Source organism: Polistes fuscatus, unplaced genomic scaffold, assembly GCF_010416935.1.
Source record: "Polistes fuscatus isolate 324 unplaced genomic scaffold, CU_Pfus_HIC Scaffold7, whole genome shotgun sequence".
In the NCBI taxonomy this organism is placed as follows: domain Eukaryota; kingdom Metazoa; phylum Arthropoda; class Insecta; order Hymenoptera; family Vespidae; genus Polistes; species Polistes fuscatus.
In genome coordinates this window covers 671,053-687,602 of record NW_025113151.1, presented here as the reverse complement: position 1 = coordinate 687,602, position 16,550 = coordinate 671,053, and the positions used below count along the sequence as shown (strand labels likewise).

At 36.9% G+C, this 16,550-nt stretch overlaps 1 protein-coding gene across 3 annotated transcripts in view; it reads left to right on the top strand.

Annotated features, from left to right (window-relative positions):
• LOC122524360 overlaps positions 1–16,550 on the top strand; it is a 38,024-nt gene that overhangs the window by 5,385 nt on the left and 16,089 nt on the right. For 2 of the 3 annotated variants that reach the window (XM_043646576.1, XM_043646575.1), the window contains 2 exons: positions 12,093–12,151; positions 15,031–15,334. In XM_043646576.1, the coding sequence (XP_043502511.1) occupies positions 15,040–15,334 (295 nt within the window). In that variant the 5' untranslated portion in view covers positions 12,093–12,151; positions 15,031–15,039. The remainder of the gene's footprint in view (positions 1–12,092; positions 12,152–15,030; positions 15,335–16,550) is intronic. The other variant, XM_043646574.1, reaches the window with a different exon arrangement.

The following is a 16,550-nucleotide window of genomic DNA, read 5'->3' as shown; positions in this document are numbered from 1 at the left end:
GTCGCCTAATTTAATTTTCGTTATTTCGATTTAAGAACGAACGGGAAAATCTTTAGCAAGAGTTAGAAAAGCGCGAGAGTAGCAGGTAGGATAGACGTTCGGCGTCCTTTTATGTTACCTAATTAGGCTTGATACACGACTCGCATAAAGATCGTTTCTTCAATGCTGTACCTATAAAATATAAGACCCGTAGGATAACAAGTTTTCTAGTTAACAAACAAAATTCTAATGAAAAAGTAACTTTACTTATTTTATATATGTCATTTCTTATTTATTTTATATCCGTGTATACGAAAATTTTCAATACGTTCATAAAAATTACTGCTGTTAGCAGTGTTAAATATTGGGCTAAACTCGTACGGTGAACTTTCCGCGAAAGAATGAAAAGAATCCTCCTCTATCGCGATAATGTCGGATAATGTTGCGATGATTTTCTGTTCTAGAAAATAGAAGACGCGTTCGGAGAGCGTAAAATGGAGAGAAGAGACTCCGATAGTCAGACCGTGTTGAGGAGAAATAGATATATATAGATAGATAGATAGATAGATAGATGATTGGTTAAATAGATGGATAAATAAATAGATAGACGGATAGATAGCGTATTAGAGGAAGAGAAAGAGAGTAGAAAGAGGATAGAAAAGTGAAGGGATAGAAGATAAAATAGGAGGAAGAGGTGGTGGCCGGGGGGAAGGACGGGTGGGAGGGGGGAGGGGGAGATGGGTTAAGGAATGAACATGGTAATGAGCTGCGTTCGTAGGGACAAGCAGAGCGTGGCCGAGCAGGCCAGTGCACATCGTATTCGTGCCAGAGTCTCTCGATGTGCATCTCGATCTCGTTGTAAATAAGACACGATCAAGTCCGCTAGTGGTTCCTTTTGCATTTACTATGTTTAACCAGTGTTTCCCAACCATTTTCGAATCGTGCCTCGCATCCATCCGGAAATATTTTCCACTTGATTTTTGCGATAATCGAATGCCACCGCTGGAAGATAATCGTCCAGGAAGTTTGGATTTTATAGAGAAAATATGTTTTTTTTTTTTTTTTTTTTTTTTTTTAATACACGTACGTGCAGAATTTCACGTAGAGTACGCGTCAGAATATCGGAATCCGACACCGCCCACATCCTCTTTTCGAAAGGATCACGCATTTTGTTCCCACGTATCATCAGCAGGCTCATAGGTAGACCGTTTCACGGCTATGAAAACTTTGGAAAGAATATTCGTCATTTTGTTCGTTAAAATAATATTATCGATAACGTTTAAAGAGACGTTAGGGAATTCGAAAACGCGCGGATGCATCGGATTTCAAAATGAAAGATTATATCGTTCCCGGAGGATTTCTAGATCGTATCGATCGAAAGGCAAACTCGGTTGTTTTCCAAATCCGCCAGGTGTGTGTGTAGTCTCGCGAAAGATATAGCCGCGAAACGGAGCACCAATCGCGAATAGCATGCGGTCGTCGTGGTTCGCCACGAATTCGATCTCTCCTGTAGGATATCGATTTTCATAAATATGCGCGATCGAAGCTTTATAAAAGTATCACTCGTTGAAACTAACGTAATCGTATTTCGCTGTTGCAATTAGGTGCTAGCCGAGATTTTCAATAATTCAACTTTTTCTTTTTCCTACCTCGGAATGAAAAGAACAAAAACAAAAAAATAAGTAGCCAGGTTTATAAGTATAGTAATCTGTTTTGGAATGGTCGAGGAAGAGTAGTTCGAAAAAAAAGTAGGTCTTCCCCGGAGAGCACAGTTCTTTTTCATCCTTCGTTGGGTTGCGTCGCATAAATTCTGACGCGCGTCCATGATCGTTAAACTGTAAGAAGAAACGGGTTTTATCGGGCCGTAGGAGGAAGCCTGGCCGAGGCTTCCATTACCGTTGTAAGACTACGGCTCAGGGCCGTATTACGCAAGAGAGACGGTCCGACGAACCTGACCGGCCCTTCGACCAGCAGGAAGACGATCCCTTCCACCCTCCTCGAACCCTTCCCATTCTTCGGGGACTCTCCAGGGTATCCTAACACCAAGGATAACGCGATTAACACTCGATACATTTTATTACATTAACCACCCCCATCCTCCCCGATCAAATCTTAACTTTTGTTAAATGTTATTATTTACTTATTTTATTTCATTTTCCATAGTGATTCGCGAATAATTGCTTTCGTACGAATGTTACTTGAAATTTCGCTAAAAGGGTTAAAACCAATCGAGTCGAAGTTAAAGAAAGAAAGAAAGAAAGAAAGAAAGAAAAAAGGTAGCATTAATCCGGATTGTTCTACCCTTCCCGGTCTCCCTCCATTACCGTTCAACCCTTTTCCCTTTGGAGCTACAGGGAGCGGTCCTCTAAGAAGAATCCACGTGGGCATGAAAATGCACACGTGGTATGGTCGGTAAACATCGACGAAAAGAGGGGAAGCTCACTTTTAGTCGAACTCTATGCAGACAGGATGGAACTGCGTGGGTGGAACTGAACTCAACTGCTCTCGTGCATTTGCAAAAGGGAAGTTGTAAAGGGGGGAAGTGTGAAAGGGAAACGCGAAGGCTCGATGTGTCCGGGAAGTGGTCCAGCCATTTGACTATAAGATACGAGTTCACAATACGCGCTTTTTTCCTTTTCTTCGTTTTGTTTCGTACCATTTTATTTTCCTCCCTCATCTCGCATTCCGCGGTATTGCATTGTCTTTCTCTTTTCCGTATTTTCCCTCCTACCGGCTAGCTTTTTCCCGTTTAGATTATATTCTTCCTACAGCGTTATTATTTATCTAGTATTTTATCTTAAATTTATCTGTTAACGTATGGAATAATTTTATATTTTTTATTTTACATACGTACGCGTACATTTTATTTACTAATAACTAAGATTTTCTATATTCATTTATTTCGATCGCAAACTTTTTCGCGTGCGTGCGTGCGTGCGTGGGCGTTGTAAATTGTAAATATCTATAACAATGTAATTAGAAACGTATTGAAATGACGAATGGTCAAAATTTTCTTAAGCCTTTTTTATCGAATGAAATTGTAGTTAATTGGAAAGAACGATGACCTCGCATTTCACAAGTCCAACGCACGAACATGAGTTTCACAGTTCACGATCAATACGTAATTTCTCTCTCTCTCTCTCTCTCTCTCTCTGACGAAGTTTTAGCCTTGCTTTCGAGCAACAACCCACCACCATCCATGCTACTTCCGGCACGAACGTTCAAGTCGCCAGGTAGTAGACTTATCCGGTCTCTAATCGCAAACTACTCTCCCTCTCCTTCCGTCTACCTTCCTAATCACCAATGGTTACATACAAAAATCAACAAGCATTCTCTTGCATGTTCGATTGATCGGATGATCGAGGACTCGAACGAGGAATAAGATAATTGGTCTTTTGGGATTCGTACTTTAATATCCGGCTTGCGATAAAGGTTCGATCCTTTTTGTTTAACAGCTGGTACACGTTTAAAGGATTGATCACTTCCTCTTTGCATATACCTAAACTCTCTCCCAATACGTAAACCTTCCTATATGGGTATGTACATCCATACATACCCGCCATGTGTGCATGCTCGCATGCATTAAGGAAAAACTTTCGATTTATTCTATAGACAAAATGCCTCATTTGAAACAACCTAGCCTAATACGTTCGATCTTAAAAATAATTAATATTACAGCTATTTCCCCTCCCCCCAAGGGTGGGGGGAAATTTTGTTTCGCGCGAACCGATACTTATTTTTGAATAAAAGTTATAAGAAAATCCATCTAGCGAGTGTACACTTCACGAATGTATTTGTAACATCACTTAAGGAACTCGTACCGCCTATCTACTGAACTTTCGGTCTATATTCCGTATTAAAAGAACATAGAGAAGAAAGATGAAGAAAAATAAGTACGAAAGAGAGAGAAGAATTGAAGAAGGGTTACCGTTTTAGAAGAAGAACGCGGTAATGATCAGAGTAAATTCTGAATAGGGAGAAGAGAGTAGGATATAGCAAAACTCGCATTATCCAATCGTCGGTAGTGCTCCGCGGACTGCGTTTATGGCGACCCTAAGTCGTGACCGATCCTTTGGTGGGAATCCGCCCTGAGATCGACTCTCATACGCCTCGAGGAATACTTTCCACCTCTTCTCTCTCTTTCTCAATGATTCCGTTAAGAGTCCATCTCTCTCTCTCTCTCTTTCTTTTTCTTTTTCTTTTTCTATCCTTTTCCTATACATATATCCCTTTCTCCTTTTCCCACCTTCTTCTTGCAATCTTTACAGTCTACTAATGGACCACAGCAATGATCTTTTTGAATCCTGGATTGCTGTAACTGAATCTCCAGCGAAACTATGTCAGATCGTACATTTTCTTTCCTCCTTTTAGTTTGTTCCTATTATCAACTAGGATATAGTAACGGAGAAACGTATTTGGGTTGTGTTAGTCTAATCTTTTATAATCGTAAATTATAATTTATTATACAAATTGAATAAAACAGAGATAAGGTACGATTTCTAGTAGCGTTGTGGAAAATAATTGCATTTCTCTATTTGTTATGCTTAACTTTGTTACTCTGGCCTTGTTGGTTGTTTTTGATTTAAATAAATGAAAATGATCATCTAAAACAAACAATTAAATGAGAATGATATCCAGACGAGATATACCGTCTCTCTTTCCTTTGAGAATCAAGTACTCCCGAAATAGCTTGCTACTCGCGTTGTTGGTAAAGCTGATGGAAGAAAGAAGAGGTGGAGGAAGAGGTGGTTGGGGAGGAACCACGAGACTTGAATCTCGGACGATGTCCTCTACTCCTTCTTCGCTACGAGACACAACTTAAATATTTGAAGGCTACAGTGCCCCTTTAAAAGAGAGTCTTCTTCTCTCAAATCTCATGTTTTCAAAGATGGTACACACTATGAATGTACGCGATGAAAGGGAATATCATTCTCCTCTTTTATTTCGAAAATTTTGCACTAAATTTTTCTTAAACGAGTCATTTTGATGAAAAATTTTACGACTTTTTGATGAATAAAAATATAATCAAATAACAAACGTATCTAAAAATAAGAAGCAATAATTTTCTTCGAGATAATAAATTAATGCTCTAACATATTCAGATGCTTGAAAACGTGTTTATGTGTGTATGTTAGTGAACAGGTGTGACGATGATGGGTCGTTCAAGAGAGTTACTATTGGACTGCGCTTGACCAGAAGGCAATTAATATGCCAATTAGTATTGCAGAGTAGTGGTACCAGGAGAGAGAGAGAGGGAGAGAGAATGGCGAGAGGCGTTTACGGCAATTAATGACAAAATTGAACGCATCGAATTGACCGGAAGTAACGTCGAATTTAGTTAGTCGACGGGGACAAATCGCGTTATCTCTCTCGACCATTTCCTAACTTCGTATAATTTCAAATGAAATGTGTTGTCTTTTAAAAACGTAGAAAATGATCGAAGATTTTGTCGAACTCGTGTAAGAAATTTGGATACCACCCTTGTAGATATGCGTGCTTGTGCGTGTTATTCGTTCGTTTGCGAAAGGCGAGGCTTCTGGCGAGCAAGCGAGCGAACGACTTAAATAAAAATGAAAAACAAAAATAATACAAAAATAAAAAAGAAAGAAAGAAAGAGAAGGAGTAGCTTTGGTACCGGTCTCCCCCTACCTTTCTCTCCCTCTCTTTTTCTCTGTTCTTGTTGATTATGTCTTACCGGTTTTCTGGACGGTCATAGCCACGCGTAACGGTTTGAGACGATCGACGTATCTTCCAACCGAGCAAGGTTCGTGCTCGTCAGACCGGTTCGCCATTTCTAAAGTAATTCTCCTTGTGTGTTCTGTGTTACGATTTTATAGAGTAGGACATACACGCATACACGCGCGAGTGCATATATGCCGGAATAGCAGCAGGTGTAACACCAACAGTTTGATTTTAATCCGTGTTTTATATACTTCATTGATAAACCGACCTCGTTAGATTCGTTTTTATGTAGACAAATTTATTCCTTTGAAATTAAATTAACGTACGTCGATACGATAGTTATGATTAAATTTGATGAACATAAAAGTAGGAAGAGAGAGAGAGAGAGTGAGATAAAACTCCAGTTGATAGAGATTATGGAAGATTCTGGTGTTAGTTGTGACGCGTGTGTGTGCGTGTACGTGTATATATCTGTAAACTAATCTTAAGAATAATATAAAGTACATTTGTTTCAAAATCATTGTTAATTATTCGAAGAAAATGTGTATTATTAATTAAAAGCACCGTGTATAAGCTCTACGGCAAGTATTCTTTGTTTATCTACCGTTAGACTGGCTTTTTGTCATATATTAAAGTTCTTTTATCGATTTGTTGTTTATCTTACTTTCCTTATATGGTACATAGGGAAAACAGAAATAATATTCGTAAGAAATAAAATTTCCTTTTTAGGAAAGTCATATAAACAACATTTAACAAAAGAACTTTTAATATATGATAAAAAATCAGTCCAACGGTGAATTTCGAAAGGGACGGTACATAGATCATATATTCCGAGCTTTTAAACTATAATAGACATTTCTATCGATTAATTAACAATTATTTTCATATTCTAATACACTTTATTTATATTTCAGATTGTTTAAACATATATGTACTAGTATAAGTATTACATACTTATTAACGTACTTAAAATATTAAATAATTTCGATGCGATATTTTTTTCGATGAAAATTTCCCCCTCCGAGTCATCACTGCACAGGAACGTTAAAGCAAATGTACATTAGTTTAAATAATTACGTAAAAATGAAAAAATGCTAAAATCAGATCGTTTTAATCTTAAATTTTATCGATTAAATGAATTATTCCCTTTGTACACATGCGCAACGTTGTAAAAGTCATATAAACAACTTTCAATAAAAGTAATTTTCTAGAGGACAATGCGCCACTCTGAAGGGGAATCTCGAGGAGGACGGTGCTCCGAACATATACTCGGTGTTTTTAAAGTACAATACACATTTCCTTCGATTAATTAACAATTTTTTTAATACTCTAACGCATTTTACTTACATTTAAGATAAAATACATTTGTTTTTACGTTTTACAGTTACGACTTCGAGTTGACATCAATAATTATTTAATATTCCAAGTATTAATATATTAATTGATATGTACTTTGTATTATTATTACTTGTAAATACGTTGAATTAATTCGATGTATTTTTCCAAGCGTAGTCGTGTACGAATTAACATAGAACAAACAAAAAAATGTAGATTAAAAAATACGAGACGTTTATATATATTCTCGTTTGTAAAGCAAACGAGAAACGTGAACGCGTGCACATATAGGTGGTTAGGCAAAAAATAAAATTCTAATTTTCTCGACATTCTACTTCGTACTCTGAATCATATTTATCACGCCTCCTTGAATTCTACGGCTAATACAGTGGCGTGAAATTTGAAAGAATTGTTCCTAGCAGAAAGTCCCGTCGCAGAAATTAATTAACACGCGTTCCAGGAGGTTATTATTATAATTATTATTACGATTATAATTATTCGTGTCAAAGTCCATGTGGTAAGATTCGCGAGGTAATTAATCAAACCGGAGGTCAGGAAGATCGAGCGAGTTATCTCCAGACAATAAGTTCATTTTTCTTTCTTATTTTCTCTCTCTCTTTCTCTCTCTCTTTCTTTCTTTCTTTTTAGAGAAGTAATGAGACACTTGACAGAACGACGACGACGTCTTACGCCAACGCTTTTAACAGTCTCCGTACACTTGAACTTGCAATTATATCGTTATTACGGAATAATCGTCTATCTTTCTCTCTTTTTCATTTCCTATCTTTTCTATACCCGTGTACGTACAATTACTATCCCATTGAAACGATATACGCGTGCATAATTTGTCAAGGAAATTTTTACAAAAAATGTGGAAACAAATATAATGATATAACGCATACAAAAATATATGTTCGCGTAATAATTAATATTAGAAATAAAACAATATAAGGGGTGTACGAGTTACGTATGCAGAGTCCAGCAATATTACGAGGAGTGTTCATTTATTAACACGCGTTTTATTTAATCATCAAAGTCAAACAGCTTTAGCAGCGATTAATACTCGGATGGGTTACCCGTTATATATTAGATAGAAGAACTATTTTATTATTTTATATAAAGTATAAGAGAGTTTATATAAAGGTATTTTAAAAATTCCGTTGAATGTGTTGAAGTCTTTGTAGGAGTTTCCGAGTGGGATGAAACTGGTGGAGGATGTCATTGACCCGATGAAAAGGTCAGAAAGTACTAGATGCACACCAGTTTTTAATGCAACACGTAAGGAAAGAAAAACGTGCGACTGGAGAGACACCGGGTATCTCTCTTTCTCTCTCTCTCTTTTTCTTTCTTTTTCTCTCTCTAACCTTCTCGTTTCTTTTTCGCAACGCGTGACTTATCGAGCCCAAGTATCGGCGCGAACGTGTCTTTCTAACTACCCCCCTTTTGTATTATTTTTTTTTTATTCTTTTTTCTTTTTAACAAAGCTCCTATATAAGCTCTTACAGTCTCCTAGACATTTCGATCGAGTTACGCGGAAGGGACGAGAAGAAAAAGAAAGAAAATTGTTTAACGGACCTTTTTTATCTAACATTTCGTTAAAGAAAACAAACTGGGGCCTACCGATCACTGCACGAAAGGATAATTCGAGATACGAATTAGTCACATGTATTTGTATGGAGGTTTCATATCAATGAGTCATCCCAGAGAGTCGAGGTTGAGTCGTCAGAAAATTTTCTGGATGCACCGCGCATCGCAAGTTCGTTTCTCTTATCATTCTTTCTTTCTCTCTCTCTCTCTCTCTCCATCAGAATTCACGCAGCTGTTCTTCTTGTTGCGTCGATGATGAAATGCAGAATACGCGATTGGTGAATTGCTAATTTGGTCAACGAAAAGAAGAAACAAAAAATAAAAGGCAGAGGGAGCCAGAAAGAAAGAAAAGGAACGAAACGAACTGAAAAATTGAAATAAAAATAGATAATGGCGGGGAAATAAAGAAGAATTAAAAATTAGAACAAAAATTAGAGAGAAAAAAATATTTCGTAAGCGTTTTAAAACGACGAACAATAACAATGACTCACATAAGTTTCTCATTTCATTTCATTAGCTGAGTTTATCTCTCGCTCGTGAGGAGAAGGAAGGGTAGATAGTAAATTAAACGAAGTAGTGTGTGTGTGAGAGAGAGAGAGATAGAGATAGAGAAGTGCCGTAATTGATACCGTTCGTCTGATTAGAAAATAAGAGAACGCATTGGTCAATTTGCCGTGGTCAAAGAAAGAGAGAGAGAGGGGGCATTGTTTCTTCGAGTCCTTCGGAAATTAACGAGTTCCTTATTGAGCAGAACGACGTTAGTTTATACTCGCTTACATGTCAGAGATTATTGGGATTACGTTTATCGCATTATGCTATTTGTTAATTGTTTGAAATCTAATAAATCATGTATATGAATTTTTATTCGTAAAATTACTAAAGACTTTAAATGAACGTTATTTATTAAATAACGTTATAGTTAGAAATGAAAGTAATTGAATAATAATAGTTATTATATAAAATAATAAAGATCTTTTTTGATTATAGTCGCGCTTAGGGAGAAGACAGACACGCTTTCTCTTTCATTTATATTTTCTTTTTTCTTTTTTCGGGGATCCAATTAGTGTTCCAGGATTAATTAAGTGGTGTAATTGTAACCGAAGTTTCGTCGAAGCGTGAGTAAGGCGTGAACGAGAAGAATGAGTCATTCGAGAGTGTAGTACTGTGCTCAAAGAAAGAGAAAGAGAAAGAGAGAGAGAGAGAGAGAGTTTAGCCCTCGAAAAAATCGTATTTAGGAAGATCGAAGGAGACCATTTTGGATAGGACTCTCGTGCACGAGCCCTCGAGAGTTGACGAAGGGCTAAGGGTAAAGGGCGAGACACTAAAGTTAGATAAGAGAAAATTGAGCGTGTATCGTCCGAGTAAGAAACTTTCTCGTCCAATTAAAAACCCGATAAAATATTACGTCCAGTTATAAAAGAACAAATCAACACCCTCGAGGGTGCGTACGCGCGTTACAATTTATTTATTTTTTTATATTATTGTTATTCTTTTATAATATTATATAAAATTATATAATAATTCTTTCTCTCTCTCACACTTTTGCGTTCTTAGTATCTTTTTCTTTCTTTCTCTCGATAAAATCACGAAGAAACGGATCTGACAAAAGGAATCTTTGGACAATGGCGTCCTCGTTAAACGTACACTTAGTAAATACCTGCAGCAAGTGTGAGAGAGAGAGAGAGAGAGAGATACGCCTACACAGTAATCTGGACTTTTAACTTTTTCCATTTCTTTGCCACTAGAAAATGCCAGCCGGCGTCGCGTTGAAAGACTCGGGGAAAAAGAAAAAGAAATGAGTATAGTCTAGGGAGAGAAACAGAAAGAGACTATGGTTGATAGTGACAGTAAAAGAAAGAAAAAGAAGACAAAAAAAATGTGTAGTTGGGGGAGGAAAAGGAAGCGGATAGAGAGTGGTGGTGGTGGTGGAGGTGGTGGAACACACTAGTCTTACTGTATTGCTTTTCCTTTTGTCTCTTTTCCCAGCGAATAATCACGAATGCCACGGAAAAGCTTCAGCAATTGCTTCCCCCCGCCCCCCACACTCTCGTACAACCCCTATTCCAATCCCCGCTTCCACTTCATACTCCTATCTTTATCTCATTCTCTTTCACTCACTATTACTGACTTCTTCGTGACAAAAAAATAGAAAAGGTACAACAAAAAGGAATTCATACCTTTTAAGCGTTTCCTTCGGCTCAGTTTTATTTTAACCTTTCGTCTAATTAAGATCTTCCCTCTCTCTCTCTCTCTCTCTCTCTTGTAATTGAGTGTATTTCCTCTTAGAACACGGAAAATGTATAATGGCAGAGACAAGGCATTTGCAATAGTACGATTCATTCAGACTCGTGCTATGCGGAACTACGAAATACACGGTCAAAAGTTCTTCAGTTGATTTTCAAAATCAATTACTGTTTGTTTTCTCGCGAGGACAATTTAGTTTACAGCTCGTACTTTCGTCATTTTATTATCTTTGGATAGAGAATTTCTTTGTCTTATACTTGCTAAGAATTAATGTAATTAATTTGTAAAATCGTTTATACAAACTTTTGACTTTCCCTCTGTTTCTCAGGTGAAACGATTTTTCTTTCCTTTTCTTTTCTTTTCTTTTCTTTTAGGATAAAAATTGAAAATTAAATTTGCATGAAAGACGAGAAAAAAATGTCTTTGTAAAATGACGAAAGGGAGTAAGATATTTGATTATCTCTTACTCTTTCTCGCTATTTCGTTGCGTCTTTGACACTGATCAAAGACTCTTTTACTTTTGAACGATATGCAAGCCAGCCAAAAACTATTTTCCACCACCACCTCCCTTTTATCACCGTCGTGTATAAATATATCCAGGGTGGCGCTCGTTCCAGCTCAGACATTTCTTAAATAAACCCGAGCTCGAGACGAATAGGAATAAAGTTTTCCCTTTTTTTTTTCTTTCTTTCTTTCTTTCTTCTATTTCGTGAAACTTAAAGGGAGAAAAGATTTGCTTCCGGAATTTTTCAGGATTTTCTTCGGTTCTTTCTTTCTTTTTTCTTTTTTTTGTTTCTTCTTTTTCTCTGAGACAGATTTATTTTGTTTCGAAAGAAAATCGTTTCCAGTCGTCGAACATTTTAGATTTCGAGAAACGAAATTATAAATGAAAGTATTTTCCTTTTTTCGTCTCGTTTTATTTTCTTTTTTGGAAATGAGATCTTCGAGAACTGGTTTTCGAAGAGAGTCGAAAGACGATGGTTGCTGCTACCATCGCGTTCGTTCACTCTTTATAAATAGAAACTTAAAATTGTCAGTCGTGTCAGGGCTCATTCTTGATCCGTGTGAATAGATCTTTTAAACTCGCGATCCTTTCGTTCCTCTTCGTATTTCCTGTTTTACTATATATAAACTCCCTGTTTGTTACCTTGTAATAACTATTAAATAAATAGAATTGAAACTAAAATTACACGTTAACCCTTTACGCTGGATTATATAACAGTTGATCTACCTTGGAACTAATTCTAATAACTTTTTCGTTTCAGATCAAAGAAGATATCGATCATGCACCACAACTACTAACACTCTTTGATGTATCTTTGAGGTAAACTTATCGTATATCGTTTTATTCGAATCGTTCCATCTTTTTTATCCATCCAATTATTTGAAAAAAGAAAAATAATATAAAAAAGTAAGGAACATAAATTTAATCGAATTTGTAATGAAAGAAATTGCCATTTCCTTCGGAGTGGTGCACCTAGATGAGGTAAATTAGTCGAATAAAATTTCTCGTTAAGTCTAGTAATAGTTTAACGACAGGATTTTTGCGTTACCGATTCTGGAATTTGTTCGTAACGATGCTAATCGTGCTATTTGCGTTTATTCTATCCAACCTCATCAACACAGAGCATTAAAAGCCAAGAGGAATAGATGGATAGGACGTTACGTTTTAATCGAAAGACCCTAGGCATTAATTCCGGGTGGGCAAGTCATCGTGAAAGCCACGACAAGGTCATCGCGTTTTATCGACTCGTTGCAATGAGATCCAATCGATGTAGTAGTCAGCCTCGATCAAACTAGTCGATCTAGTTTACTTCCTTTTTTTTTTTCTTTTTTCTTTTTTCTTTCTCATTTCCTTTGGCCTATTTCTGCCCGATATATTCTTTAGAATTTATTCAGAAAGTTTAGATTAATTAAATAAAATTATATATATATTTTTACTTTTTTTTTGTAACATGCACGCGGATTAAATCAGTTTACGATTGAAAAATGAAATTGTATTATAATCGAAGATATATATTATATATTATTGATCTTCAAAGCAAGATAGAAAGAGATAATGCAAGAGGGGAATGTCTTGTGAGACATTTAAACAACGTTCATTGCATTGTTAGACCAGTGTCATCTTGCGAACGAAGACAGTCGCATTTCAAGGTCGCATAATTCCGCCCGTTCTGGAAAGGAATGCAATAACGGGTTCCTGACTCATCCCAGAATTCTCTCCTACACTGTTAAACCTTTCAAACACACTTGCCGTGTTAATTCAATCTAACGTGTAAATACTTACTTACGGAATTTATCGACGTTAATTAAACTGCACTCCAGTGTTACGACATTTTCTATGCGCATTTGCAGTTGCAGTTGCAGTTGCATTTGGAGGAAAACGGCGGAAGTGTTTTCTGTTATTCGCGATACGCGTATTTGAATGGAAAATAATCAATTCGCAAAGATCATATTTCCCACGTGATAATATTTGAATAAAATGTCTACGATAGATCATCTCATACGAGATTAGATATTTGTTCGTTAACGAATTAAGCTGTAAAGAAAATTGCAAGTAGCGCAAATACAATGGCATTATGTTAGACAATCTGTTAGACGATTCTCTTCGGCGTCGTATATATACGAGAGTATATAATTCCCCTCCTACGATTCGAGGAGAGTAACCACATATATATATAGTAGCGTAGTCAGCTGAGCGAAGGTCAGGGTCGCTTTCAAGCAATACTATCCGAGGGGTTGCAATCGATGCACGATGCTGCTGCTGCTCTGCACCCTTCTCAACTACAGTTACCATGGCAACCACATCTCTCCTGACCTATTGCTACAGCCAGAATACGAAAGGGAGGGGGAATAGGACCAACCCGTTGGGCATACTCTCTCTCTCTCTCTTTCCCCTCTTCCAATATGTACACGCATAAAATCGTGTTTTTTATCGAGTAAATTTGTGTATTAAAAATTTCGATAAAATATTACGTAATAGTTTCAACGTTTCTAGACAAATTTTAGAGACTTTATTTGAATATAAATTCATTACAAATTGTAATATTAATTATTGACCAATAGATCGTAGATTTATTTACTTGTATAATATATAGGTAATAATCCTATGTATCTCTCTCTCTCTCTCGCACATAGATTCCCTCCCCTCTTTTTCTTTCTCTCTCACTTATTCCCCATTTCTTTCTCACCCATTGATACCTCCTCTATCTTTCTCCTACTCTCCGTCATATTCCGTTTCTCTCTTGCTCTTGCATTTAGTATCTTTCTCTCTCACAGTGTCTGTATATACATATATCTACATTGGAGATAGCAAGAGAGAGGGAATACGTTCAGCTGCTTCCGCAACGATCAGCACGTTCCTGTCTTCTCATCGTCGACGAGTCTTTCTCTCTTATCTCGAGTTCATCGTGCATCTTTACATAAAAAAAAAGGAAATAGAAAAAAGGGGAGAGACAGAGACAAAGAGAGAGAGAGAGAGAGAGAGAAAGTTGTTAGCATCTTAGAAAAATGATGCGACGTTTGTGTTTCGTGTCTGTGCGTGTTTGTGCTCGTGCATACTTAGCAGTGTCTTTAAAAAATTTCGTATAATTATCCGATGTAATTCTTTTGTACACCTTTCATATCGCTCTTCCGTAACCAATGAATTACTTCCTCCAATTAAACGAGCGACCTTGAATCTTGACACTAGCGCATCAACGAGGAAATTTTATTGAATAAACTCGAACGCACGGGGGTCTATAACTTAATTCGATTCTTATTAATTGCAACACGGACGAAAAATGTTCTCCATATTTTGTCGGCGAATAAAAATTAATTGAAAAATTTCAACTGCATCGGAAAGGAGTTTGCGGCGGGGTGGGGAGGCGTCTAAGGGTCAAGGTCGAGTGGTCCAGATCGATAACACCGGAAGTAATTTTTTTTTCTACGTGAAACGTTTTACGCAGTTTGAATCCGGAATCGAATACGTTTCTTTCGTACGATCTATTTATTCTGTTACAGACTAAAATCAAAATCAAAATCAAAATAAACGATCGTAGAGAGAGAATAATCGTTGAGAAAAGAAATTTGATTATTATTACAAATCAATCGAAGATGGATGGATGGAAGAGTTGGAAAGCACGGGACAATTCGTTCATAACGAATTGGTATCAACGTGTACGAGAATCTTACGTAGCAGTATGGTTCTTCGGAATGTTTCAGAGTGGCAGAATGTCAACTGCAAGTAATAGTGGGGCTGGGGGAGGTGGAAGTAGTGGTGGAGGAGGAGGAGGTGGTAGTAGTGGTGGTGGAAGTGTTAGTGGCGCTTTAAGTTTAATGGGTTGCGTCAGAGAGGCTTCTCCTCCTCCTCAAAATCATCATCATTATCATCATTATCATCATCATCAGCATCAGCAACAGCAACAGCAACAGCAACAGCAACAACAGCAACAACAACAGCAACAAGGCCGTGGACTTGGCATTGGGGATTTTTCTTCGAACAGTAGCGTCGATCCTTTACCCAAAGGTTCGTTCACGTCACTTCTCTTTAGATTATTTGATTTTTTAAATGTCGAATAAATGCGATGAACAATATGATGAACAAAAAAATTGGCATTCGACAAATTTACATAGGTCACGACGATATATTACGTAAAAATGTGCACGTTTTGAGTTGATTTAATCGTCAACTCGATTGTTCGAGTTACATTCGACTATTAATTCGACTATTCTCGCCCACGATTGGCCATGACCCACTTTCACGATTTCTCTATCCTTCTTCTCACTCTCCTTTCGTTCAAAGAGAATTTCAATCCGAGTATAACGCCATAGGATATAATTTTCTGCTAAAACGCGTCCACGCGTACGGCTAATTTCTCCCAGCACTGATAGGTACATAAATACACACGTGCGCACACATTTAAATGCAAGATATAGGACAGAAGCTCCGAGGCTTGTAGTTTTATAATTTGAAAAAAAAAAAGGAAAGAAATTATCCTAAAAGTAGCGAAAGAGAGATCAAACGAAACGAAAAAAAAAGGATTCCAAGAACGAGAAGAGAAATAAGTTTTAGTTTCTACCATTATTCGCAAAAGCCTCTACCATTAATGCAATGCCCGAGTGATTTTGTCATTGGTCAACCGTGAAAAACAATGTCATGCCTGAATCGTTCCAGATATATACCCGAGTTTCTTCCCATTTTATCATTTCTATCGTACGATTATATTACACTCGAGTCCATTGACCCTTTCCTTTGAAAAGAAAAATCTCTTGTAAAAAAAATAGGAATACAAAAAGTGTAGGATTTATGGTAAAATCAAAAGAGAAGGTTCCATTAATTGAATAAATGAATACACGTGCGCGATACAACACGCATACGGATACATAAAGGATATTAAAACGTTTTTCACGTAAGCGAGAGATAAATATCGAACCGATAGGGTTATCAAACGTTTTCTAATCTTATCGATGCCGTTCCCAATGTTATGAGACTAGCGAAGGTAAAGTCAGTTAGGTGCAACTAGTATATACTCTTTACTTTTATCCTTATACACAGTTTTACAGTTAACACAAACGATGGAAAATAAAATGCACAGTTTCATTGAGTTTAACGATATTATCGGTAAGATTTCTTTTATCCATTATTTCATATAATTAATTTTTATTTTCGATCGCATCCTCGCTCGTGTACAATTTGTACGATATTTTTGTTTTTTTAAAATGAAATATTTCGATGCTTCTAC